This window comes from Artemia sp. Qi Xiang Cuo, chromosome 11 (genome assembly GCF_049724085.1).
Source record: "Artemia sp. Qi Xiang Cuo chromosome 11, ASM4972408v1, whole genome shotgun sequence".
Taxonomy (NCBI): domain Eukaryota; kingdom Metazoa; phylum Arthropoda; class Branchiopoda; order Anostraca; family Artemiidae; genus Artemia; species Artemia sp. Qi Xiang Cuo.
In genome coordinates, this window is record NC_142804.1 from 41,245,223 (window position 1) to 41,272,626 (window position 27,404).

General features: G+C 36.1%; 3 protein-coding genes across 7 annotated transcripts in view; 1 reads left to right on the forward strand and 2 right to left on the reverse strand.

Annotated features, from left to right (window-relative positions):
• The window catches only part of LOC148946978 (DNA-binding protein Ewg-like), a 191,810-nt gene extending 191,420 nt beyond the window's left edge, over nt 1-390 (reverse strand). Inside the window, exon 1 of the mRNA XM_089096782.1 lies at nt 300-390. The gene's annotated coding sequence lies outside the window, so the exon portion shown is untranslated. The remainder of the gene's footprint in view (nt 1-299) is intronic.
• Coq7 (ubiquinone biosynthesis protein COQ7, mitochondrial) overlaps nt 1-24,039 on the forward strand; it is a 34,632-nt gene extending 10,593 nt beyond the window's left edge. Inside the window, exons 1-4 of one of the 3 annotated variants that reach the window (XM_089096789.1) lie at nt 16-127; nt 20,777-20,942; nt 22,204-22,353; nt 23,691-24,039. In XM_089096789.1, the coding sequence (XP_088952915.1) occupies nt 20,780-20,942; nt 22,204-22,353; nt 23,691-23,971 (594 nt within the window). In that variant the 5' untranslated portion in view covers nt 16-127; nt 20,777-20,779 and the 3' untranslated portion in view covers nt 23,972-24,039. Of the gene's footprint in view, nt 1-15; nt 128-20,776; nt 20,943-22,203; nt 22,354-23,690 lie in introns of those variants that run through there. The other 2 variants (XM_089096790.1, XM_089096791.1) reach the window with 2 other exon arrangements.
• The window catches only part of shf (WNT inhibitory factor 1), a 62,862-nt gene continuing 45,012 nt past the window's right edge, over nt 9,555-27,404 (reverse strand). For 2 of the 3 annotated variants that reach the window (XM_089096788.1, XM_089096786.1), the window contains exons 6-9: nt 25,785-25,985; nt 20,078-20,173; nt 17,649-17,897; nt 9,555-12,094 (exon numbers count right to left, since the gene is read on the reverse strand). In XM_089096788.1, coding sequence (XP_088952914.1) covers nt 11,961-12,094; nt 17,649-17,897; nt 20,078-20,173; nt 25,785-25,985 — 680 coding nt within the window. In that variant the 3' untranslated portion in view covers nt 9,555-11,960. The remainder of the gene's footprint in view (nt 12,095-17,648; nt 17,898-20,077; nt 20,174-25,784; nt 25,986-27,404) is intronic. The other variant, XM_089096787.1, reaches the window with a different exon arrangement.

The window sequence follows — 27,404 nt, forward strand, 5'->3', positions numbered from 1 at the left end:
TTTAGCCCACTTTCTGTCTCCGCCTATGTATCGAGCCAAGTGACGTCATCCACCTAAGACGCAGAAGGGATTGATCACGTAATTTTTCTATTTGTGAATTAATTTTACAGATTTGGCGGTTTTTTTTGTGAGTTATTTATTTTATTTTTTGTAATTTATGAGGATTGCGAGGAGTAATTTTGAAGGAGTGTATTGGTAAAGGGTATTGTGAAAGCTAGTAGCCTACAAGCTAGGTGAAGCTGATTTGGTATTATGTCCTATAGAGGTGGTTAAATTGAAATAGGAACATTAATTTTTACCTTATTTTTACTGTAGTATCCTAATTTGCTCAGACACTTATAATCTCTTGGGTATTAGTCTAGTGTTAGAAACTAATAATTATTAATTATGATAAAATTATTTTTGATTCGTTCATTACGCCATCTAAAAATTCGAACTATTTTCAAAATAGATGGCAGATGCTTACACTTTGTTATGCTACAAGTCATTTTCACACTTCTAGGTAACGTCAAGTAAGTCTAAGCTGTGTTTCTCTTGAAGTCCGCGCGGATGACTGACCTATTGCGGAGCTCCAAAAAGTGGTTTTTCTTGCAGCTTAGAGTACCATAGCGTTCGTCAGCTGGCGGTATTAGAAAAACGCCAAGCAGCGGCGGACTATTCAAATCCAAGAAAACGTTGAAAGGTTTAAGTAAATACTTGTAAGCATAAAATTATTCAATGACGAAGACTGTTCAAATGTTCCTTAACAGTTTATCTTTAAATCACCCTATAAAATATATTTCTGAAAGGGTACTAGCCTTGGTCTACATGCATGTATACCTTTAAAATATAATACATGAAACTCTTTCAATATTTTAAGAAACCTCGGATTAGTTTTCTGTAAAACCAAGCTAATCTTTAAGGATGAATGGAAAGAGATTTCCAATTCTCACCTTTCAGAAGTTTTGAATTAAGCGCTTCTTTCTTTTGATCTGACGGAGATTTGCACCTTTCCCAGCGGAGAAAAATTTAGCAGGCCGGCAGACGACGTCGGTAAGTAGAATCTAGAAAATGACTTCAGAGATCCGACGGACAAAAGAAAACGATATCTATCTCCAAAGTAGTCCGCGCATGGGTTCGCTAAGACAAGAGAAACACAGCTCTAGTGAATTTTATCAAATCTATGAACCGAAAAATAAGCAAAAGAATCTAAGATAACCAGCCTACTGAGAATTCTGCAGAAAAAATCCTTGACTGGATTTTATTGACTAGGCCACACTGCCTTGACTACGCAGCCTTCATTCAAACCATCAGAATTCAGTCAATACTGGTTTATAATATATCCCTTCAACTAGAAAATCGCAGGGACATAAACGGGGAGGGAATTCTTGCCCCTCCCTTAGATTTTGACAAATACCTTCTTTTTGGTATTTTTCTTTAAAAGATCGACACATAATGAAATGGCCCCCTCTCCAGGTTTTGGAAAAAGAACACTTTTGTATCATTTTTGTAATCCTCCCTCTCCTATATTTTTGTGAATAAGTACCTGGAATAGCAGCATTCATTTTTAATCTAAATATATTGATACTAGTCATCAAAATAAATTCACCAGATTTCATATAGCCTTTTGATGATCTTCAGTTGTGACTGCTTTGCGTAATATATTTAGTTTTTAGAATGCCCTTAGACTGCTAAATGCTATCTTAATTCCTTAGCGAATTCCTCTGGAAGACAGTCCCATTATTCTAATCTTAGTTTGAAGACTCTTCTTCCTGTTCTTCCTAAAAAATTTCAACTCCGACCTTGCGCTTCGGCTATTCTACTTTTTACTTCTTCGCTGCATCCACCATTTTTATTAATAATGCTACTCAGGTGATGGAAGCTACCCCATTTGACTGATTTTCTTTTTATCTGACATCATCTTTTCATCCCCATTTGTTCTTAGTCTAAGCAACTTAGTATTCTTACTATTTACTTTCAAACCTATTCTTGGAGACTCGACGCTCAGAACCTGTAAAAATTCATTCCTTTCGCTAGCTTTTTTTTATCTATGACACTCGCGTCTTCTGCATAATCTAAAGCTAATAGAGTTCTACCCGCAGATTTGATACCATGTTCTTCCATATCATTTTTCGTATTCCTTAAAAGCAAGTCCATAAAAAAGGGTCCACAAAAACGGGGATAGGACACAGCCTTATTTAACTGCCGATTCTACACCAAACCAACTACTAACCTTGCTTTCTATGGTAACTGCAGCAAGATTTGTTCTTGTGCATAACACTCACCACTTTAGTGGACTAATCTTGCACACCATTTAAGGATAGGACTTTCATTCAAGCTTTATATTACCAGAATCAAATACATGTTCATAATCAATAAAACTGAGGATTGAAGGGGCCTAATGGTTCAGATACTTCCCAATTATTCATTGAAGAGTGAAATTATGGTCAACCCATCCCCTGCCTTTACTAAGGCTACTTTGTTCTTATCTCAAAACCTTATCTACAACAACTCTTAGTCTTAATAAGTATCACTGTGCTAAGTAATTTGATTTCTACAGAAATCAAGCTAATGCCTCTGTGATTACTTCACTCATTTTTCTTGTGAAATGGTTTAAATAAACTTTTCTATAAATCACCAAGTACTTTCTCTTTATTAAAAATTATGTTTAATATATTCAGCATCTTATCTCAAACTTCTAACCACAATGTTTCTAAAACTCGCTCACCACACTGTCGCTGTCTGAAATTGTATCTTTTTAATTTTCTTGTATCGTCTCTAACTTCTTGCAAAATAAATTTTCCTTCACTTCCATTCTGAAATTATAGAGCAAATTACTCGCTTGTTTTTTCGTGTTTTCATTAACTCTGAATGGTATCACTTTCTCTACAAATTCCAATTTGTATCGTATTTGGATATGTGGAGTCGTGAAACTGATAAAATATCGTTCCATGATTGCATCTGCTGCCGCAACAAAGTAAAGAGCAAACAAAGCCCAATACTAGCCGAATTTCCTGAAACAGGTTTTTCAAGAAATTGTCTAGTGACAAATATTTTTCGTGACACATTGTAATTAAATTAGTAATTTTTATTCAGATTAAACTGAAAGCTAATTTGTAATTATGAGAAGACATTTTTTTTAAATTGTAAAAAAGAGCGTAGAACCCTCAAAAATAATGTGCACGCTTTGGTCTTTTTCAGGAGGAGCCAGAATTCTGAAAATTTCGCAAAAGGCAATCAGTGAGGCCACACTCACCGGAAAATTCTTTGGCTTTATGACACAGTACATCAAAAGCTTTTTCAGTTTGCATGTATAATAATTTTATTTTGCGAAGCTGCAGTAAGACCAGTAGCTCTAGAGAAAACTAGGTCTACCATATGCAGCTGCTCAAACAGAGATATTGTGGCAAAAAAAATTCCGCTAGATGGAGTGTAAAAATAAATTCAAATGTCTGAAGACTGGTTGCGAGTCCGTGGGCCTGAGGCCACGTCTGAAGAATGTTTTGGTAATTGATGAAACAGCCAAGATACAGTTGTATCTATTCAGATCTCTGTTCACCAATATATATCAGTATACCAATCTTGTAGTAGATAATTTCACCAACCGAGGAACAGTTATACCAGCGGCTTTGTGAGCATTAACAAACAGTTGGTAGTGTATATTGCTATTCGCGATAAAACAATACAGCTGTTGAAGAACGGAAAAGAAAGATGCCATTCGTCTCAAGTTCTAAATACAATCACCCAATACAAGGTTGACTCTATGAGCACGGCGGTGAATGTAAATTTCATGCGGTGCAACTGCTTTAATACCAGCTTGCATACCTGAATGTGGTTGCTCATGACACTGGCTTGATATTTTCATAGAAAAATTGAAAAAACAAACAAATTTGCCCCCCCCCCCTTTTGGATGTCAAACAGTAAATTCAACCCCCCTCCCCCCATCGAAAATTTTCTTGAATTGACACCAATTGGTAGGTCTCTTATTTGTTTTGTTTTTCATGTTTTTCTCGCGTTTTTTATAAGTTGGTTCAAGCCAAGTCCCCCCCCCCATTGAAAACACGATTTTTTCACGCTTAAGATCAAATCAATATAATTGTGACTGCTGATTTGGGGCCCCTCCTAAAATCAGAGGGGGGCTATAGCCCCAGCTTACCTTAGACCTTAGTTCCTCCTGTACCTCCAGAGGCACACAAGGCGTCTATTAACAGCCACCAATCATCCTACAAATGAGCTGCGGCGTAGACGTCCGCCCACTCTAGGAGTAAGGATGCGTGAAGGGCTCTCTTGTCCCACACATATGTCATGTGAAGCGTGTTTTTGGGCCTTCCTCGCCGGCGCGTGCCGTCTGGTTGCCACTGGAGGATCATATTCGGTAGTCTCGATCCTGGCATACGGGTAAAATAGCCAAGATATCACCATCTTCACTGCCTGACTACATCAGTAACAACAGTTCAGTTTGTGTAGTGGTAAATTTCTAAGTTTGTTATCTTATCCTTCTGACTGAGATTCTGGACACGTTAAAAACAGTTGTTATCATACGCAGTGAGCCGTTTTTCTTGCTGATCTGCGATTTTTAAACGATCAAACATCGTTGTACGGTTCATAAGGACTGTGATTATTTAAATGTACATTTTTAGCTGGATTTTTTAAACCGCTGATCTCCAAACTGGTCGAAGTCGTTGAAATGCCAAGCTTGCCAGGACTATTCATGTTTGCAGTTCTTTTTCGGAGTCGCCACTAAACGAGACGGTGCTGCCAAGATATCGGAAGTCAGTGACTTGCTCTATGCTTTCAGTCCCCAGCTGGATATTCATCGGTGAGTTAGTGGTTGACATCGCTTTGGTTTTGGGGGCGTTGATATGTAACCCAAACCGCCCTGCTCTTTCGGCTATCTTGCATAAAAAGTCTTGAAGTTTGCTTTTGTCTTTCTCCATCAATCCAACATTGTCTGCAAAGTCGAGATCTTGGACTAGTCTGCCTGCAATTTCGATCTCGTATCCATCAATTTGCCTGAATATGTAGTCCACTATGAGAATAAAGAGGAATGGAGACAATACGCGTTCTTGTTTGACGCCTGTCATCATTTTGAAATATCTTGTATTTCCTTCGGAGGTTCTCATGCAGCATTCTGTGTCTTCGTACATTGCTAGGATAAGGCGAACCAGCTTTTCAGAAATACCGTAGAAGATCAGGATCCTCCATAGTATTGGGCGGTCTATGGAGTCGAACGCTTTTTCAAAATCGACGAACAATAGATATAGACGTTTTTTCCATTCATTTGATTCTTCAAGCATGGTCCTCAGTGTGAATATCTGATTGGTGCAAGATCCTTTTGGTCGGAAACCATGTTACTCTTCGCGTAAATGCTGGTCTAAGGCAGCTCGAAGTCTTGTCAGGATGATTATGCAGAAGAGTTTTCCGGGTATCGAGAGGAGGTTGATGCCTCTGTAATTGCCACAGACCGTCGCGTCTCCTTTTTTGAACAGTTTAATAATGATTCCTGCTCTCCAGTCCTTTGGGACTTTTTCTTTTTGCCAGAGCTGGGAAAAGAAGACTAGCCACACTGAAAGGGACCTGCGGATCGATGACTTGACTATTTCTCCAGATATACGGTCACTACCCGGAGATTTTCCATTCTTCAGCATATTCGAGGCTGAAAGGATCTCGTCCGCCGTTGGCTCGTTTTCATAAATGAGAAAATCCAAAAATGGGCTGTCCGGAATATCTGGTGGAACAGAAGGGGACGGGCGATTGAGAAGGTTTTCGAAGTAATCCGCATCTATCTTTTCGGTCATCTGGATCGGTTAGCAGTCTTCCGTTTCCGCCTTTTACTGGTCCTTCTTGTATATTAGTCTTCCCAACGATTTCTTTAGTTTGGCGGTACACAGCTCTCGTGTAACCAGGTCGGGCTCCTTCTTCTGCCGTTTTTGTTTTCTCACTGAGGTGCTTTCGTTTGTCTGACCTAGCACTTTTCTTCACTTCTCTGTCCGCTTCTTTATAAGCTATGTCTTTCATGACATCAGCAGTGGGATCATTTGAGAGGGTATAGCCCCATCTAGCCCCTCTCAAATGACGCCCCTGTCTGGTGTGTGTAGACACTATGAGGTTTCGTCTTCTGGATTGTTGTTTGACTTTATTTGCTGATGATTCTGCTGTTACCTTTTCTATTCATTGTGTCGATAGTCTTGTGTTCAATGTGAATGGTGTTTGAAGAAGTTTTCACGTTTTGACTAACTTGAGTTTGTTATGAGTTAACGTTGCCAAGACTGATTCTATTTTCTATTCCAGAGTAGGCAAGCGCAGTAATATTTTTTGTAGAATTCAGTTTCGGAATAAATCTGTAGCTCAAGTTCAGGAAATTGATTTTAGGCTTTTAGATTGGTTGTAATCTTTCATGGAAACACCACAGTCATGTTGTTGCAACAAAAGTTGTTCGTGGCCTTGGAGCGATTTGACGTTGGCCTTGGAGCGATAGAATTTTCTTATTTACCCCCGAGAGTCTTATTACTTTTCACGTTTTCACCCATATATTCCGCACGGCTGCATGTTGTGGGCAAGCAATTTTATGTGAATTTTTAAACTTGTTCAGGTTCTTCAAAATAAAGCTTGCGTCTTATTGATTGGTATGTTGAAGGTGCAAATACCACAACCCGCCACTCTTGGGGTGGCGAAAACAAAAACTTTTTGTTTTCGAAATCTTGATTGGCCCGGAAAAGACCAGTAATGTTTCCTTGAAAAGCTTGAAACTAATGTCCGTAAGTCCCTGACTCAAAAGGGACCCCTATGCCCAGAAAAAAAACTTGAAAAATAATTTTATTTGACTGAAAATGGGCCAAAACTGTTCATGGCGCAAGAATGTACTTAAAAAAAAATTTCTACGATAAGTTGAATTAAAAATTACAGGGCGTGTGCACTGGGACAAGGAAATCTCAATGAAAAGAAACAGCATTGAAAGATTTGGTTGTATCAATTCGTGGTGCCTAAATTTGTTTTGTATCTGATCGGTTTGCAACCTACTGGGCAGGTACCCTGGGCAAAACGACCCAAAAATGAGAAAATATTGCGTTGCATTGATCTGTGACTCCCCAACAAGGGGTCAAACATTGTTTTCTCCGATTAGTTTGAAACTTTCAGGTTAAGTAGACTGTACCACAAAGGGGACTTTAATGATGACAACAAATTTTGGAAAAAAAATTTGATTGTATCGGTATCGTGTGCAAAAAAATCGGTTTCTTTTTTCGATGATCCGCTTGAAAATTACAGGGCATGCAAACAATACCAAAATAGAACAATTTTCAAATGACTTTGATATGTGTTTATTTAAACAAACCAACATTTTTAACAAAAGGGAACCTGAAAAGCTTCTTTAATAAAATGAGTGATTAAGATGCATATATGTTTAAGGGCACTTGCGGGATGGGGGCCAGCTGTGTAAAAAACTAAGTTATGCAGATCCGAATCAATAAAAAATCTCTGGCCATATCCTTCATTATAAAATCCTATTAAAAAGCTACGACTGATTGAACGTTTTGATTGAATGTTCAAATTTTGCCTAGAAGTTAAATTGCGGTTTCCGTTTATTTTTCTAAAATCATGCTAATTTTCTCATAGTAATAAGTGTTGATGGGTGATTAAGTATTGTTATATGTTAAATACGATCAAGATTATGGGCAACCGTTCGATTCAGCTGATAGAAGAGCTTTACCGAAGTCCTATCCTTGTATTGTATACCAGATAAATACATTAAAGTGATTAATGTTGTGTACAAAACTAACATTGCTGCGGTTAAGGTAGAAAATGAGGTTAGTAGCTGGTTTCGTCTTAAATCATGAGTTAAGCAGGGTTGAGTTCTATCCCCATTTATATGAATCATTCTGGTGGACTTTGCCCTGCTCAGCAAAGCCGCACACTAAATTATTTTAACATATAATAATTTCCAGAATTAGCTTTTCTTTTGTTTATGAATTAATTCCGTTCAAATTAACCTACCTTATTTTAGGATTGTGACGGAAAAGTTTGTATTACTTTTTTATGGTGTCATGCTGGTTCCCCTCCCCACAGAAGACCCCCCCCCCCTGGAAAATTCTCTCCACATGTAAAGTTGAACAGCCAAAGGGAAATTAAGACACAAAATGAATGAAAAAAGAAGGAATTCTGGAATATTCTACCTCTATTCCAAGATACAGGCAGAATGCATGGTGTAGGATATCTTACAGGATTTGTTTTTATATTTTATTTCTTTTAATTCTTTTTTTGTGTTTTTGGGGGATGGGGGTTGAGTTGTCACATTAGGGTAAGATACAGGTTAAGGAAAATTATTTTCTTTCTTGTTTGAAATAAGGAATTTTGCCTATTTTAAATTTTCTTGGCTCTAACTTTGAAGTTTGACTCCATGTTACTGAAATTAATTTAAAAACGCTTCCCTTAAAGATACTTCAGAAGGGGAAACCTTCCTATGTGCGCCTAGTGGACGTGTTCTTGCTCGCAAGGGTGAACTAGCATGATCTAGACGTATGTACTATAGATGTAGGCGACAGACAAAGTGTATGGGAAGTAATTACTCACATTTCTTGGTCCCAGCCTGTATCTAGTGTCTTTTGGTGTGCTGCAGGGGGTCGGTCCTTGGTCCATTTCTATGTCTGGCGCATGTGCGACTAAATTTGCGACTTTAAGCTAAATACGTGCTTTATTTTGTATTATTTATAAACTCTGAATAGGCATTTAACCAGGGAAGGAACCTGTATCTAGTGTCTATTTGTCTATAAATCTAGCGTCTATTTAACCTGTATCTAGTGTCTTCTGGTGTGCTGCAGGGGTCGGTCCTTGGTCCATTTCTTTGTCTGGTGTATGTGTGACTAAATTTGCGACTTTAAGCTAAATAAGTACTTTATTTTGTATTATTTATAAATCTGAATAGGCATTTAACTAGGAGAGGAACCTATATCTAGTGTCTATTTGTCTATAAATCTAGCGTCTATTTAACCTGTATCTAGTGTCTTCTGGTGTGCTGCAGGGGTCGGTCCTTGGTCCATTTCTTTGTCTGGTGTATGTACGACTAAATTTGCGACTTTAAGCTAAATACGTGCTTTATTTTGTATTATTTATAAACTCTGAATAGGCATTTAACCAGGAGAGGAACATCCTGTATCTCTGTACTTCCATCATAGGGCAACCCTTCAACAGTTGTGACTAATTTCATATTTCTCGGTTATTTTCTTTAAATTTTATCTTAATCCTTGCCATGATAAATCAACAACAAAAATCCCCCCCCCCAAAAAAAAAAATATATAAAAATAAATACTGTACGATATTCTATACCATAAATCCTATCTATATTTTGGAACATAGGAAGAATACTCCAAATTCTTTTTTTTTCTTCATTCTTTTTGTCTTTATTTCTCTCTGGCTGCTTAATTTTATGCGCGGGGGGAATTTCCAGGGTTAATTGTGTTTTTTACAAGAGGGAATTAGCCTAGAACCCTTCTTCATATGTAATTGTGGTTTCAACCCGAACACAGAACTATGAATTAAAAAACGGAGCCAGGTCATTTGGCTTCTGTGTGGATTAAACTTCAAAACTCATGACCACCCTCCTGACGCTCCTAAATTGCGCTAGGCTACAGATTAATGGTAACACATGGCAGAAGAAGGAAGTTTTTGCTTGAGATCGTATCTGCTCCAATCAAAGGCACAAAACTTCCACCAGTTTGCTGTTACTTAAAAAGACTGCGAGATTGTTGATAAATAAAAGGTAAAAAATAACAAGAAAACCCTTTTATTTTGTCTTATATAATAAAGCATCACAGACCAAAATCACTGTCCATTTTTGAAGTACTTCAGATACTACAAGAGACTTACTAAGAAATGAATACCAGAAATTGACACACTACAATGATGTTGATTTAAAATATAAAACTCTGACAAAACAAATTCTTTCCAAGATAATTCGCAAACGAACCAGATAAAAAGACGAATCTGTTAATACTTTTATAGTTTTAAAAAAATAAAGTGTTGATGAATCCATACTTAAAAGAAGTTATTGGAAAAGAAAATAGAGTGTACATCAAAGCGAAAGCCACATTAATTACGCTTCCAGAACGTTTAAAAAAAAAAAATAAGTGCTTTAGATCCACAGTTCCCAAAGTGGGTATTATCCGCCCCTCCTCAAGCAGTTTTTTTCTATGCAGATTAAAAATGATTTTGTATTGTTATTTAAAGAATATTTTAAAATGTATGAGGGCTTGAGACAATGAACACTTATTTATCTATAATTGAAATTATAATACTAATCAAAAGAGGTCATAAGAAGTGCCGTATCCTGTGTTGTTTTCGGGGAGGGCGGGGGGTGTTATAAAAGGATTTTATTTGGGGGAGGGGGTTACAAACAAACATTAAAAAACGTGTAAAAATGTTCATTTTTGTTACGTTTTCATGAGTCGGACAAACATTTCCAGGGGTGGGGTCAAACCCACAACCTTTAACAGTCAACATTAAAAAACGTGTAAAAATGTTCATTTTTGTTACGTTTTCACGAGTCGGACAAACATTTCCAGGGGTGGGGTCAAACCCACAACCCCCCTTGTATACGGCTTTGGTCACAAGTATAAAATTTGAGGAAACCACTGGTTTAAGTCATAGGGTACATAAATATTGCATTACTCACATGAATTTAATAATATACATAAAAATAGGTTTTGGAGAGCATGAATTTCGAGATTCAGAAAAAAATATCAGGAAAATCATGAATTGGTGCTTTTTCCCAAAGCATAAAGCATAAAAAAGGATAAAAAAGCATAAAAAAGGGGTATCAGAGAGGGAACTTGGTTGGGAGGGGGGTGAGGTGAACATCTCACCCTTCTCAGTAATGCCTGAGCCACACTAGGCACATTTGTCCATATACAATAAAAAAAGCACGACTACGGCCCTAATAGTGCATCCCGTACATAATTTAGAGAGTTGAGCTATGCACAACTTTTAGATTTAAGGCTTAAATCTTTGAAATTAGGTACGATGTAATATTCGTATAGATTTTTTTCTTGTCAGTATAAATGAATTGTGCAAAAGATACGAAGACGTACCATTAGTAAGCAATACTTGGGAACACATGAGTGTTTAAATAGGGTTTTTCAAACAAAGTCAAGGCCTTTAAAATTTTTCGCTTTTGTTAGTACAATTGTGACATTAAAACCAAAGAAAAGCGCATATCCCTCATAATATTGGCTCTTTTTTCAATAGATTTGACTATGGTGAGGTTTGGACACTAGGCTTGCAGTATAATTATACAGTATAGGAAGTACAAACAGTATTAATATTGTATTTACGAACAAAACTAAAAATTCGGCGTTTTTCTGCATATGAGGTTTGTATGTGGTGACTACGATATGGTTAATTTTTCAAATGACAAAAGAAAAGTCCACATTTATCTAATATTTTATGCAATCTTAATATTGTAAACTTTTTTTGCAACTGTCTATTTTGTGAAAGTATCCTTTTAACAGAAAAGGGCTAGCTGTATTTTGACCTTTTCTACAGCTTCTTGTTTTATGAAATTTGATTGTGATTGAACCCATAAAAAAACGTTGTTAGGGGAAAGCATATATAACACGAGAATATTTAAAAGCTAAGGGTGTGAAAGGAATGTTTTTTTTCTGATTGATTTTAACCAAGTTACTAATTGAGTCGGTTTTTAACTTCAGAAAATAACGGTTGATTCTCCAAGTATTCGTTGGTCCAAAAACCAATTCCCAAATTTACTTAATTAATAATACTAATTTAAAATCATTATGGATATAGCAACACTATCTTTCACCGTATAGAAGTAAAACTCAAATTTTGCAAACAAGAGATCTACCCCAAATAGCACAGTTAAAAGTGTTGGCTTCGCCTCTATCTTTGAGGATTAATTAATTCCTTAAGAAGAAATGGAAGATAAAATAAGCTCTTTAGTTGCATTTCTCTTTGAAAGTCAAAATCTTAGCCTATACCCAAATTCTTCTCTTTCGACTTCCGAATCCTGCCTCCTCTTCCTCTGTATCTAAGGGTTCTTCATCTTCTTCTAGTGAATAAATCGTAGGTGTGAATTTATTCCTTCCTCGACGTACTCGGAGACTTCCTAGGTGAAAAAATTTAAATTGTGTCATACTAAAAGGTGTGTCTTTATATCTAAAAATCAATGACAAACGAAAGTCAGAGAGGAGAGAAAGTAGCAAAATGAAAAATAAAATCAAAAAAGGGTGAAAAAACGAGGATTTTGTTAGCCAGCGAACCATGAAGATGACAAAATATAAGCAAATATTTCGACAAGGACCTCCGCCAAGTCGTCCTCAGTGCTAAACAAAAAAGAAAAAAAAAAGGAAAATCTAACCTTTCGAAGTTTACTGTACAAAGACAGAACAGACACTGAATAAAAAACCAGGCAGGAATCAATGAAAATAAATTTACCAAAATGATTGTGCAAGGATCTTTCGTCTTGCAATAATTTTAGCTGGTCAACAATTTCGGTTTTCATTTGATATGCAAATAGGTTCTTTTAAGTTTTTTCGGATGAAAATATTGATTGAGTCCTTCAAGATTAAACTGTCGTAAATTGGGCCTAATGAAATATCTCCAGTATGTCTATTTATTGCTAAATTTTGGTTCATATATATTTTTATCTCAATTACCTCTTTAAAAGTTTGTGGTACACTATTTACAGTTGATATTAAGGTTGCGTCGTCAAACAGAACTAGATGGGTCGGATTTACGAAAATATGCGAAGCCAATGCCGAATCAAAGTTGTCATTGTTATTTTTTCAATCTCAGGGACTTATCTATCGAAATTTTGTGCTCATGCAAACGTTCACCTAGTTGTTGATGGGTCCTACCAATGTAAAAGTTTCCACAAGAACACGGGATTCTGTAGACACCACTACCCAGTACAGGGTCTGTTTTATCCTTTCCTGAGTTGAAAAAGTGTTCAACTTTTTGTTCGGTTTTGAAAGAAACAGAGAGATTATGTTTATTTAAAATATTTCCAAGTTTATCGCCAAGTTTCGGGATGTATGGTAAAACGATGAAAGTTTTTTTCTCAATTGCCGGTGTAACTGAATCAAGGGGGACAAGCTCCCTATTTTGTTCTTTTATCTTTTATGTATTTGCTAAAAATCAATAAGGCCAATATTAATAATCATTAAAGTTTCGCTTCATATGTCAATCGCCCAAAATTAATCAAATTAACTGCGAATTTCATGATTTTAACCTACTTAATTTGAAGTTTCTATAGCCTATTCTAAGAGAAAGTATGAAAATCGTAATTTAAAGTTTCTATGTCCTAAGAAACAATTGTGTGATTTTAGGATTTTGATGGGATTAAATCAGTACAACAGGCAGTATTCGAGGGATTTGTCCCTTTCGTGGGAGTTCTAGACCTTACATGGGAATTTCTCGTTGAAAAGCGGTACGGGGTTGCCCAGGGATAATTGACATGTATAGAGGTTTTCCTTATTTGAGCATTTTTAATCAGAGCCGTTCCTAGGGTTTGTAGCACCCGGGACAAAATTAATTACGGTGCCCCATCCTGAATCAAACATAAATTAAAAAAGGCTCCAGCCGTGGCGTCCCCCAAGCCGTAGCCCGACCCTCAGCAATGGCGCCGGAGGCAGCTTGCTCCGGTTGCCCCCGCCCATTTTTTAACGACCCTGCCTGTAATTGAAGCAATTGGGATTTTTTTAGACCCTATGAAGTATTTTATTTTCAATATTGCCCATGCCAACGGTGAAATGATTGACCAAAAAAAGACGAAATTCAACCTTAGGTTTGATTTTCATTATGGACAAGCGTTTGGCACCAAAAATTTGCAGAAAGCAGAGCCTTTAAACCCTATCACCTCGATAGATTTATCATTTCCGTACAGACTGAACCTAAGGTTGATGCAAACTAGACATGCAAAGTCCTGCTTGGTCTCCCAAAAAATCAGAACCCCAAAAGTATGTCAGCTAAATAATACTTGAGTGGGAAACCTTGGGAAACTGAACGTAATGAATAGTCCTGAAGATATTCGTTTTGACGTCTAAAAATACTGAGCCATTGGGGCTCAACTCTTCTGTTCAGCATTGTTGTGTTTAAAAGACTGTTCAATGAGTTGAAAAACAACAAAACCAGCCATTGACATCGTCTCGAGAGCCAGAAAATCTGCCTAATTCATGGATTTGAACTCAGAAGGTGTAAAAAGGGCTAAAAGAGGTAAATTCCAATTCTACTTGGGAAGACGCGGCAGCACTAACCACTGATGCCCCTGTAATATTGTTTTTTTCTATTTAAAAGTGCCGCTACTGTAAACAGTTGTTTATAAAACTTACTGTAGCTATTACCTGACGTCAGTGGCGTATTTAGCTCCTTTTCCTCCCAAAAACCTTAGGATTTTTTGAAGAGCCTAAACTCTTGCTGTGGTTACCTCCACTTTTCATTTATAGTTTGTTAGTCTCTTTTAAGTACTTCGCAGCAATAAACCCCTTATCACAAGTTCAAACAAATTTTTTGCTTCGTAGTATACTGACACTCACTTTTTGAACGGGCTCACTCTCTGATTAGTGACTGAGATTAGCTACTTATGACGATTTTTGTCATGACAATTTTAGTCACCTGACAATTTTTGGCGGTATATTATAATTTTTTTCAGCTTTTTAGCATACTATTGCCTTTTTAGATTATTTACTTTTAAGCTTGGATGTTCGAACAGGAAATTTATTCAAACGCACCATAAAAAGAGGTTTCATATACATATTATGATAGAAAGGTGGATAAGTTGAAATCAGAGTCATACAAGGATCGTCAATCCTTATAATTGGATGGCCAAAAGTGAGGGGATGTTGAAAAAAGCAAATATATGGAAGAATGCACGGTTTAGTTTGATCCCAAAATTACACTGGGATTCCTGCCAGAGATAAATGTACTACTTGAGACAATTTATACCAAAAATAGTTGTCTAAGAAGTGGATATAAAAAGTAGTAGGCCTACACATTGCGGAAAACTCTGGGCCCTTGTGCACATTCTTTTAAATTGAAAATACTGTTCAATCACATAAAAAAACACGTGATCACCTCTGTGCTTTGCATTGTGCAGCAGCTCCTTAATGCGTACAGTAGCGTCGGGTCTTTTTGAAGGATTTTTTATTCATTAAAAATGCGTTTTTACGGATTTTCTGACAGACAAATTGCGATTTCGATGACCGAGAAGCGGTAACACTGACGGCAAACCAGCAACTATATGACATCGAACTGACAACTGTTAAATATGCAACTTAGAGGACCTTGATTTTGGACGGCTGACATATTTCATGTATATAATGAGGGATGGGTGGAAGAGGGAGGCAGCATTGCATCACCAGCATTAGATATGTTACCAGTAGACAGGGTAGCTTTTTTGTGAAAATCATATTGACCCATTTCGGTAAAGTGAGCGTTTGAATTGAAATTTTTGTGTTGGTCAATTATTATGATGGGCATCTTACGTCCAAAGTTAGTGGTATATTTTACTGATTGGCTGGTCGATTTTAACGACCAAGATTTTAGTAAAGTTGCAGTAGAATCCTTAAAATTACGGTGAAATAGGCAAAAAGCACAGAGGTTATTCGTGAAAAACCTCCAGTCATCCTGTAGTCAAGCTCTGGCATGTGTGTCATCTCGCTCTGGTATTACGTCTGTCTGGAGGTTCGTTTGTATCTCTCACATGTTCTATGAAGTTTGCTTTTCGGTCTTCCTCTTCTAAGTATACATTCTGGTTGCTACTGGAGAAGTATCTTGCGCAGTCTGGTGGCTGACATGCGGGCTACATGACCTAAGTATTGGCACCTTCATTTTTAAACACCTCATATATCTGGTAGATTCGTGTGTTGGCATATTTCCGCGTTGTTTATTCTCTCTGTCCAGCTAATACTGAGTATTCTTCGAAGACAATAAATTTTAAGAATTCAATTGCACATGTTAGGACAGACAGAACATTAGTTTGGAACAATCGGAGTTTCATTTGAGGCGACTAATTTTCTGATCTCCACAGCGGTTGAAATACTGAGCTTGCCAAGGCTATGCGAGGTCACAGCTTTTTCACATAATCGCCGCTGTATATTGATTTTCTCCAAAGGTTTTTAAAGTCGACAAATTAATCTATGATTTGCCCCCATACTGATAGTTCATGGATGTGTTATTCATTGGCTTTGGTTTTAAAATCAATTATATTTACTCATTCAGCTAGCTCTTGCAGAATTTCTTCCTAGATGACGTTGTGCTATCCGCGATAAAATTTCGATTTTCTACACTTCTGCTCTCACGTGATGCTGATTTTGAAGAGCCAACCTTTGAATTAGATAATCCACTAATTTTTGATTGTCGAAATATGACTATCAATATCTTACATTGTATAAATACTTCTACTACTACTCAGGGCTGTAATTTCGTCAAAATCCTGGAGAAGGGGGCAAAGTTGGAGCCAATTTTCCCAAATCCAGTTAAAATGACATTAAAAACTAAAAAATCAACCGTTTGGTACCATAAAGGTACTATTTAGTACTTCAACAGAACTATAAATGTACTTTATGGTACTAAATAAAGGTAACTTATAATACTATAAAGGTAATATGTACTAAAAACTGATCTGTTTCTGTTGGTGCTTGAATTATGCAGGTTTATCTTAGTTTTGACAAGATTTTTGGAAGAAACTAACTGCTACTGTTGCTACTAGCAACTCAGTACACTCCAGCGCCAAGCCGGCTGAGGCCAACACAGCTAAAAATGTTCATCTTCCATCCCAATCTATTCAAAGCCTCCCTCTTCAAACTCTCCCAAGAAGTTCCTATTTCCCTTAAGTCTTTCCTTACGACATCCTCCCATCTCATTCGAGGACGAACTGCTTTTTGCTTGGCCCTAGATGGTTGGCCGACAAGGAGGATCTTTGGCAATCTGTCATGTATAAGTAGTGATATATTAACCATATTCTAGCTTAGCACTATCATTCACATTAATTTCTAATGTTCTCTTTTTCTATCCATGGTCTTGTGTTTCATAACTTTCAGATGATCAGAGCGTAAATGCATTTTAAGCTTATAATTTTAAAAAGTGCTCTTTCGGTAACGAAAAATCGACTTTCTTATCGCTGTTTGTCGTCAGTTTCGAGATGATCTTTTCTATTTAACCTTAGGTTTATTGAAATAGCTGAACGCATAAGAATACATAAGATACATATGCATAAGAATATGACGTTATTCATGCTTCTTGCTATAGCAACACAATAAATGGAGAAGAAATGCATGTCTTTTATTTGCTTTTTTTTAATTATGAAAATTGTATTCCTCGCGTTTTTGTATGTAAAAAATACTGAACGATTGTTGTACAACTTAATGACTTGATAGCTTCCAGCTATTATTTTGCAAATTTCTTAGTATTAACTGTCTAGATAATGTTTTTCTGGAAATAAACTATACCCAAATATGCTTAGGAATTCATAGATTTCAGAAACGTGAGGTTTTATTAACAAAGATTTAAAAAAGGAATTTACTTTTTTATAACAACGAGGTACTTTCAAAACCTGGGTTTTCAGCGGTTTAAGCATTTTTATAATTATTTAAAATAAGCGAAGTTTATATATGAAGGACTTGTTGGCATAATTCTATAAATAATAGAACTTATTTACTTACGATAACTAAATTTACCTTCTGACAGCTTCCTACCGCAATATCTTCCAAACCACCCGTCATCGCAGATACACCTATCTCCTGGAATACATTGTCCATTTGTACAAGGCTTAGAACATGTGTAACTAGCCCCTTCTAGAGTAGATCCTAATGGAGGAAGATCGCATTGGTCTCCTCGAAATCCTCCAGGACATCGACACTTGTTAACACCCTTGCATTTGCCACCATTGAGGCATGGGATGGAACATCTACCTTTAAGATTTTATGAAATTTCAAATGAAATAAAAAAAAATTTAAATAAAATTAAAAAATATTAATGTAAAAATTTTTGCACAATTTTTGGTCTACAGAATTTTCACATGATTAAGAACGAGTAATAAGAACAAAACTGTCTAGTTTTTTTTTATCTTTATTCATCTAATTTATCATGATAAAGTATTCTTAACGAATATAAGAGGACATAGCCCCAGAGAGTGTAGAGAGGAGAAACGAAACGGAGTCACAAATAGTGAGAGAATAGCAAGTCATAGGCGAAAGAGAAAAGGCTTGCCAGGATTGATGGATACAATAATAGGAACTGATATTGAACTCCGAAGTATTATTTCTTAATAACCGGTTTTATCGATCATTTTCTAATATATTTTTCCAGAAGCCCCACACACTGGAAAGATATACATCTTAGAATTTTGAATTTCTTAGAAACAGAATCTCGTCTTAGTTGGAGATTCCTCTGTCGTTGATGTTTTTTTTTCCGATTTCATGTTCTTGTTGTTTTTTTCGTGGCTCATCCGTATTGAACGGATGATCGTAGAAAATTGGAAAAGTATTCAATCTTGAATTCTGAATTCTAGTCCATTTTTAGGTGTTGAAGCTGATCATGGGCAATTGGCTGCTCTAAGTACCCTAGGGCATCCTCTTGGCTCCATATGACATTTGATCAAAACTTCAAGATACCTATTTTAATTAGAACAGTCGAAAAGCCAAAATATAATGATTGATTACATTTTATTACATTGATTACATTTGGCGAAAAGCCAAAATATAAAGATTAAATGATTAGTGTAATCTTAGAGGCAAGGTCCCTAATTATGAAAATAGGTTGTTTCAAAACAGAGAATTTACATTGAGTATATACAAACATTGAGCATTATAGGAATCAGAACCATACAAGGAATTTTAATCTGTATATTTAATGGTCCCATGTCCAGTTGCCAACTTTACCATATAGACGTTTCGGACGGTCCACGTTGGGTGGTTCCTCTGGCTTGAGCTTCCTCCTCTGATGAACCACCTATGCATAGACACGTCAAATCTCTTTAATACCAGGATTATTCAAAGATCGTTTAGGAAACATTAATTTTAAAATGAATGTGACGACAGGAGGAGTTGATCCTATTTTATTAGGGGTTCCGTCCACCTAGCCGTCCTGGCTAGGTGGACGTGCGTTGGGTTGAGAATTCTTTGTCCAAGGGACACGGGCTCGATCCCTTGCATGGTCGGTTATTTGATCTAGGACGAAGGTTAGTGCTGTGACTGTGTGAGGTCAGTCAGAGTCAATCGACCCCTTAATGGATGCCAGGAGAGATCTGGGGAAGGTGAGCAGGAAGGGTGTGTAAGAGCGCAGGATGGCTGGCCCCCAACCCCCCATTGCACTTCCTGACTGAAGGGCCACGAAACGGAGATCAGCACCACCCGTTTGGACCTTAAGGGTCTAGTGCCGTCACACTTACTTACTTGATACATAATTTCATGGCGATATTTATGGTGGTCGTACATATGATGGTGGAAGCGTGCATGGAAAGGAGGAGAGGAACTGCTTTGAAACTTTTAAAGTTGGCCAACATGACATTGAATGTGATAAATTAGTAGACAAACTACCTTTTTATATATACTTAAAAGGAAAATATATATTAATGAATGTAACTTTTAATGAAGACCGTAGAAAAATACATATCATAGGCAGCGCAATTGCGCTGTCTAAGCAAAGAGCGAAGTACTAATAAAGGCCGAAATATTATAACTTTACGTCCAGAAGCGTTTATCAAGGGAGAAAAAATAACATTTTTTTCTCTCTCTTTACGTTATTTCCCTGTAAGTTTAACTATTTAGTCTAGTTTTATTTTCGTTGATAAAGGCTTTTGGACGTAAGGCCAGTATGTTACGAATATTCTTTAATTCTTATAACCGTTACATTTAAATAGTCTTAGATTTATGATCATAGACATACGGTCGGAATTATGGATCTAGACGTGTCTGAAGTATGGTTTGTCTTTTGTTTTGTATGTTGTTGTTTTTTTTGGGGGGGGGGGCAAGGTATTTTTCTGGGACTACTTTCAACCAATTTTATGGGGAAGTAGGCACGTCAAGCCGTTTGATATGGCATATTTGCTTCCATTTGCTTCTGTCACAAGATAGTGAAAGATATTACTTACTATGCTCACACCTTGGGCCATAGAAACCTTTTGAGCAGTGACACGTGTCTTTTTGAATGCACTTGCCTCCATTTAAGCACTTTTCTTTACACAGACCTAAAAATAGATTATAATACAAATTTCATTGCACGTGGGTCTTTTTAGTGATAGAATGAATATTCTGTCGCCAAAGCTGGAGGTCTAATAGATATTACCCAATAGAGTGGATAGCCTACTATTAAAGTACCAATGACATTAAAATAAAAACATTTTTTGCCTTCTGGACGCATCTTAGATCTATTCATATTTAAAAACAGTGATTTCTTAATATTTTTCTTTTGGTTGTTCAAAATTACTAAGTTTTTACGGAAGTAACAAATTTTCATCAGTTTTGCGACATGGAACGATGAACATTGATAAGCGAAATTAATTAGTTAAATTTAACGATGCTTTTCGTCCATAAAAATTCAAAAATTAAGAACGTGTTGATTCCCAAAGGCAACTACACTTTCAAAGCAAAGCTATACCTTCTTAGGTTGTTTAGTGCCATATGTTTTTTTTTGCTTTTTATTTTCACTGTCCTTGGAACTTAAAAGTTTTCTTTCAGCCTTCAAAAAATTTTGAAAAAAACGTTTATGCCACATGCCAAACATTATCTACAGTTACAAACAGTAGGTGAAGGTACATGCTACACATTTATCAACAGTTATATTCTTACAGGAAATGCTTCATCCGTCAATTGCTATCTTGCGAAATCACCTTCGCCAAGTACATAGTGGGGCAAAAGCTGCAAGAATCAAAGAAATTCGGGATCGAATCTTGAGGGTCGATCATGCCGGAGAATTGGGAGCAGACAGAATATATGCTGGACAATTAGCAGTTCTAGGTAATTAAATCAACTTTTTCAGTTCAAAATACTCAATTAACTCTTTCATCTAATAATATTGTGAAATGAAAAATAGAAATCGTTGCGTGTTCTATTAATAGCGTTTTTCGACGGTCAAACTATGGACGGAAGTAGTTTCTTTAGATCGTTTTTATACTCTCCGAAAAGACAATCATAGAATGGAAATAATGGACTTTTTGCGAAGAAAAAGTTAGAAGATATATTTTGTTTCGTAGGTTAACTGAAGGACAAAAGTACCTGTCATGCGGATTTTTATTGGCATTTCATTTTAGATATATTCTGAGAAACTAATGTTACCTATCGGAAAAACGCTATCTTCGCCTAAATTTTTACCTCTTTACGTCATGTATCGTCATAACGTTATATATCCGAAAACAGCGAACTTCGCGTTAAAAATTATAATTTTACCTCTTTACGTCAGCTGAGATCAAACCCTGTGGGCTTTATTGCCAATCAGAGATCTATCCCCTATGCTACCAGTGGCGTTAGCTGGGGGACGGGGCATCGACCTCCTCCGATTTTTGCCCCCCCCTCCCCAGATTTTGAAAAATACCTTTTTTCGGTATTTTCATTGAATTTTTTCGTAATTTCATAAAAAATATTGAAAGAACAAGAAAATTGCCTCCCTAGATTTTCAAAAACACATGTTTTGTTCCCCTCCTAGTTTCCGTGAATTAACGCCACTGCACGCTACCACAGAATATGGCTAAAACCAGTGGCGTCAATTCAAAAATAAAAGGGAGGAAGTAATGTGTTCTTATAAAATCTAGGAGGAGCGAAATTTGTCGTTTTTTCAATTTGTGTAAATAAGAATACCAAAAAAAGGCATATTTCGATGGAAATCCCCCCCCCCAAAAGTTATTTTCTATATATCGCAGGGAGGGGGGTACAAAAAATCTAGGGGACGCAAAGGGGACCCCAGTGATCTAAGGGATCCAGGAGGGTATCAGATTGAACCCGTCCCCCGAAATTTTTATCCGATTCGTAAAACGTAACAAAATGCAAATAAACAGATTTTGTAAGTTTTTGTCTGCAAACAACCCCGGCCCCCCCGAACAAAAATACAGGATACGCCCTTGATCCTAATAACTATGATTTTAATTTGTCACTTATTTTTCTAGTTTATATGATTTTCTGTTTGATTATTTATAACGATTCTTAGAAGATTCCTTGAAACTATGAGCTCATATACTTGCACGATTTATCCTTTTTCAAGAAAAAGAATGTTTCAATTTTTTAGGAAATACACCCGCTGCGAAAACAATCCAACACATGTGGGATCAGGAGAAAGAGCACAAAGAAAAATTTGAAGAACTCATTCCCAAGTATAGGGCCCGGCCCACTGCCTTATTACCAATCTGGAATGTTGCAGGATGGGTGCTTGGAGCTGGTAATTCTTTTCTTTTCAAACTGGAACTACTTTGGGCAGAATATTAAAAGTTAAAATGAACATTCGGTCATAAGAGAAGTCAACAAATTGCATGGCATTAGTCACATTTTACTTTGGGCTTGTATGCAATTTCCAAATATTAGAAATTCAAGAAGAAGATTTAAATTGTTCCGTTCCGGTATTGAGATTTTTTATCCACATCTGGTAACGCAATATAAAAATATATGATATATCTTTATATATATATCTTTTTTATTTTGTATAAAACCTGGAGTTTTTTCTCTTTTTTTCTTTCTATTGTACCGTCGCAAATAAGCAGATATGCATCAGGTTATGAATAAAGTAAGTAATTAAGATAAAGAAAATATAACAAAACAGAGTAGACTTTTTTTCTTTTTGTTTTAAGCTACAAAAGCCAAGTAGCTGAATTCGAATGTGTATTTTCAATATTTGCTGGGAAGAAAATGAAGGTAATTGGTTGTTGCAGAATTCCAGTGATTTAATATAAAAAATAAATCAAGTATTCAAGTTATCTTGGCAAAAGTTCAGTATCTGGAATTGAATAAAAATGTCTTCTAAACAAAGGTTACTTATGTATTATAGTGGCCCCACTCAAAAAATGAAGTTATCTTAATCCTAAGGAAATATACCTAAATATTATGAAAATATAATAATTAACTGACAGAATTATGGACACTATAACTAATTATAATGAGCAGGCCACCCAGAACGCGTTATATTAAATACCTAACCAAAATACCAACTCTATATATTAAATATTTAATTAAAATATAACTATATTGTAGTTTTTCTCACTGTGCCAAAACTAATTGTTTCCGAATGCAGACAGAGAAACCGGTTTTACGCAAACAGATCAGATCAAACTTCGTGAGTGGGGTCGCTATAATAAATAAGGGTACTCTTGCATTATATGGGCCTTTCTAAAAAGTCAAGTTTGGTTAATTCTAATCATATAAAATAAAATATGATGAATATATAATAGTTTAGAAACAAATTTGGGCTGTATATTTGCACATTAGCATTGCAGCACAGCATTGCATTAAAACATTGCATATATTAAATACGTAACCTAACCTAGGTACCTTCCTCCCCCCCCCCCTAAACCCAAAAAACAACAGTTTAAATATCGTATACGCAATGAAAACCACACTATACATTCCATTACTTTATAGCGGTGTCTTGAATTAACCCATCAAAAACGGGTTTTTCGTGACTGGTTTCCGTGAAAGGCCCATATAATGCAAGAGTACCTAAATAAGTATCAAAAAAAGAAAATGTTTATATTTATATATAAAATATGGCAAATGTGTTTTCAGGCAGTGCTCTTCTTGGCAAAGAAGCCGCCATGGCTTGCACTGTTGCAGTCGAGTCTTCCATCGTCGAACATTACAATAGTCAAATACGTGAGCTATCAAGAATTGACCCCGAAGGAAGTAAGGAAATCTTAGAAGCTATAAAAAAGTTTCGTGACGATGAACAAGACCACCACGACACAGGTTTGTCGCACGGAGCGGAACAAGCGCCGATGTATCAAGCCATGTCGACTGCCATAAAAATTGGATGCAAGGGAGCCATCTGGCTTAGCGAAAAAATTTAGCTTTTTATCACTTCGTAATTCATATTTGTGATATACCATTTTCTATCAATAAATTAGTTGTCTTTCGATGGTAAGGCTATAGTTTAAACAGTAAGATTGGAGCAGAGCAGACTCCGTAAACGTGCACAGTCAGGCTGAGTAGATTTATCATGTTGCACATACTTAAATGTGCTAATTATTTAAAATAATTTGCTAATTATTTATAAACATTTATATTTGCTAATTATTAAGTTTTGTTTCATTTTATTCTCTCATTGCCTTTTATTGCATTTACATTAAGATCTCATTGTTTAAAGGGAATAAACCAAATAAACCATTTAATTGTTAGAACGTAATTATAAAAAATTAAGCTTCTTATCACATGGCTCTTGTGTAAATCAATTTTTAAGGCATTAAGGAAAAAACTTAAATTTTTTGGATAAAAAGAGGAAGGTTGAGGGGTTGGCTGCCACTCCCATATACAGGACACTTTCTGATCCATTGCTTTGACGTTGCTTTTTACTTTCATTTGAAATAAATTGTTCTTTTTTTGTTATGTGATTTTGTTTCTTTAATTCTTGATCTATACCATATTCTGGGCTATCCAAATTATGAGTAGGGACTACAAACACTCTCCCCTTACACCCATGCTTAAAATTTGTGTGACAATGCTTCAAGAATGAAAAGGCTCAGACTGGTGTATTCGTTCATAACAGAATAGAAATTATCCTGAACGTTAGGGGGTTAAATGCCTCCTTACCCCCCCCCCCCAGGCTTAAGTTTTTTTTAAACATATTTTTAGTAGGAGGGGGCTAGAGTCTAGCTATAATATATAAATAAGTGAAAATGAAAAGAATGCAAAAACATAAGCTGCAATCGGCCCATACCAAGGGGAGACATCCCTTTGGGTCCACCGCTAGAGATGGCTAAAAAATTTAGGTTTGAAAATGAAATTTTTTAGGTTTTTCGTTCCCATTCGCCAATGTATAGACCCATTAACCCCCCCCCCCCCTTCCCCACCCAGTAGTTACCATAGGCCTATATATGTACATATGTACTTATGTGCCTATCTTTATGCATTCATGTACCTTTGTTTACTTACGTGCTTGTTTCTGCTAGTTATGTCCCCCTTTAACAAATTATTTAGCGAGATACTTCCTTGGATTTATTTTTGATTTTTCAGAATCAGGTCAATTATATTGGCTCTTAGTGAAACATCACAAAGTCTTGCTAACATTAGAACTAACAGCAGACCTTTAACCTTTCAAAACGAAATGAAATTAAAACAGATGCAAAGTTTGAAAGTTACAATAAAGTATGTCTTTTATTTGCTAGCCAAAGCCGTACCCACAGGGGGGGGGGGTAGGGGGGTTTCAACCCCTCCCTAAATGTTTTTTGACTCGTAAAAACGTAACAAGAATGGATGTAAACAATTTTTGTATGCGTTTTTTGAGGTTTCTTTGTGTACCCCCCCCCCCCCTTCGAAAAAAAAATCTTTGAGTAAAACCCTCTCCAAAAAAAATCCTGGGTATGGCCTTGTTGCTAGCTGACTTTACTTGTATTTAAATGCAAAATGGTTTTTATCAGCGTATGAATTGCGATCATTTTTTTTTTATTATAAACCAGCTTGACAAAGGACAGATATACTGCCTGACATAAAGCGTTCTTTAAATATCCAGCTTAACTTCAATTTCCGAAAGTTGACAAAGCTTCTTTGAAGTCAGAGTTGAGCTTTGATTAGAGTTGATAGAGTAACCCCCATAATCTCCATCTGGCTTCAGTTCTGCTAAATACAAATATGACTTAATTATGGTAACGAAAATCAAATACTCACCCCCTTCACAATGTCTACCTTGGTAGCCTGGTGGACAGGAACAGACACCGGGGGATATACAAATACCCCCATTCATGCATTGGGGATAACACAAAGCAGTTCTACAGTACTGACCCATATAACCTTCGGGGCACTGACATATCTTATCTTGGTTACACCAGCCACCATTGGCACACTTTCGATCACACTCAGGATCAGGCCCTGTAATTTCACTTGATTTTAATTTAAAGGGATTTTATTTTTCTTTTGAACCGTTCACTGCAAAAAGAATATGTCCACAAAAAAACTATTCTATTCTTAAAATAGCCGAGGTAAAAAAAAATGTTTTATTATTTATTAGTTGTATTATTTTGGTGTAATTTTAATAACCTGATACGTTGGACAGTTACAATCACGGTTACAATCGACAATGTAATACAAGGCATTTCAAAATCATGGATGTTTTATTATGCATATTTTGGATTTATTTTAGTCGAATTTTAATATTTTTTATTTTATTCTTACATTTTAGTTTGGTATTAGTTCTTTCACAGAAGTAGTGTGACAGTGAATTAAATTAAATAAAAAGCTGCAAGAAATTAAAGATATAAATAAAATTGCAAAAATAATATAAAGGAATTCGTATTCCTTTTCCGTTAAAGAATTCGTTTTATGTAAGTTCTCAGTTGAGGCTTACTTATTATGCATGCCACCTTAATTATTTGGGTTTAACCAAACACAACAAAGCTAAGAATCAACTTTTTTTCCATATACAATATAGAGGTTAAAGACGCTAAAAACGATTATTTTAGCTGCATTAAAGAAAATTGAACTTTATCACTTTTCTAATGATCCTTTCAACTACTTGAATTTTTCACTGAAGTAGTGTGACAGAAAATTAAATTAAAATAAAAATCCGAAAAAAAAGATATAAATAAAAATTCCAAAAACAGTCTAAAGGATTTCGTAATCCTTTTTTTGTACAGGAATTCGTTTTATGCAAGTTCTCAGCTGAGGCTGACTTAGTATGCATACCACCTTAGTTATTTGAGTTTAACCCATCACGAGGAAGCTAAAAATAAAAGTTTTTCCCCACATTATATAGAGATTAAAGACGCTACAAAGGAATATTTCAGCTGAATTAAAAAAAAAATTATCATTGTTCTAATTATCCTTTCAACTGTTTAAATTTTTCACTGAAGTAGTATAACAGAGAATTAAATTAAATAAAAAGCTGAAAAAAAGTGATAATAAAATGGCAAAAACAACCTAAAGAGTTTGCTTCACCAATGCATTGCATTCTAGTTCAGTTTTGGGGCCAACCTAGTTACAAATCCCTACACAAATATTCTTTGAAATGCATTATAAGAAGGAAATTGCTATGGACAGTAATGCCCGAGCCACACCACAGTCACACGAATCGATGAGGAATCAAAATTTGTGAATGATACGGGTCTTTCTTCAATTTTAACGCCACACTTGTGCTACATACGCCTTGACTGGCTCAGGGACCAAGTCCACCCCCTCGTTGATCCTAGGCAGTTTGGAAATCTTAACTCTACATCAACCTCTCATTACCTTATCCACCTTGTTGACTCCATGGGGAGACTACTTGAGAGACCAAACACCTGGCTAAACCTA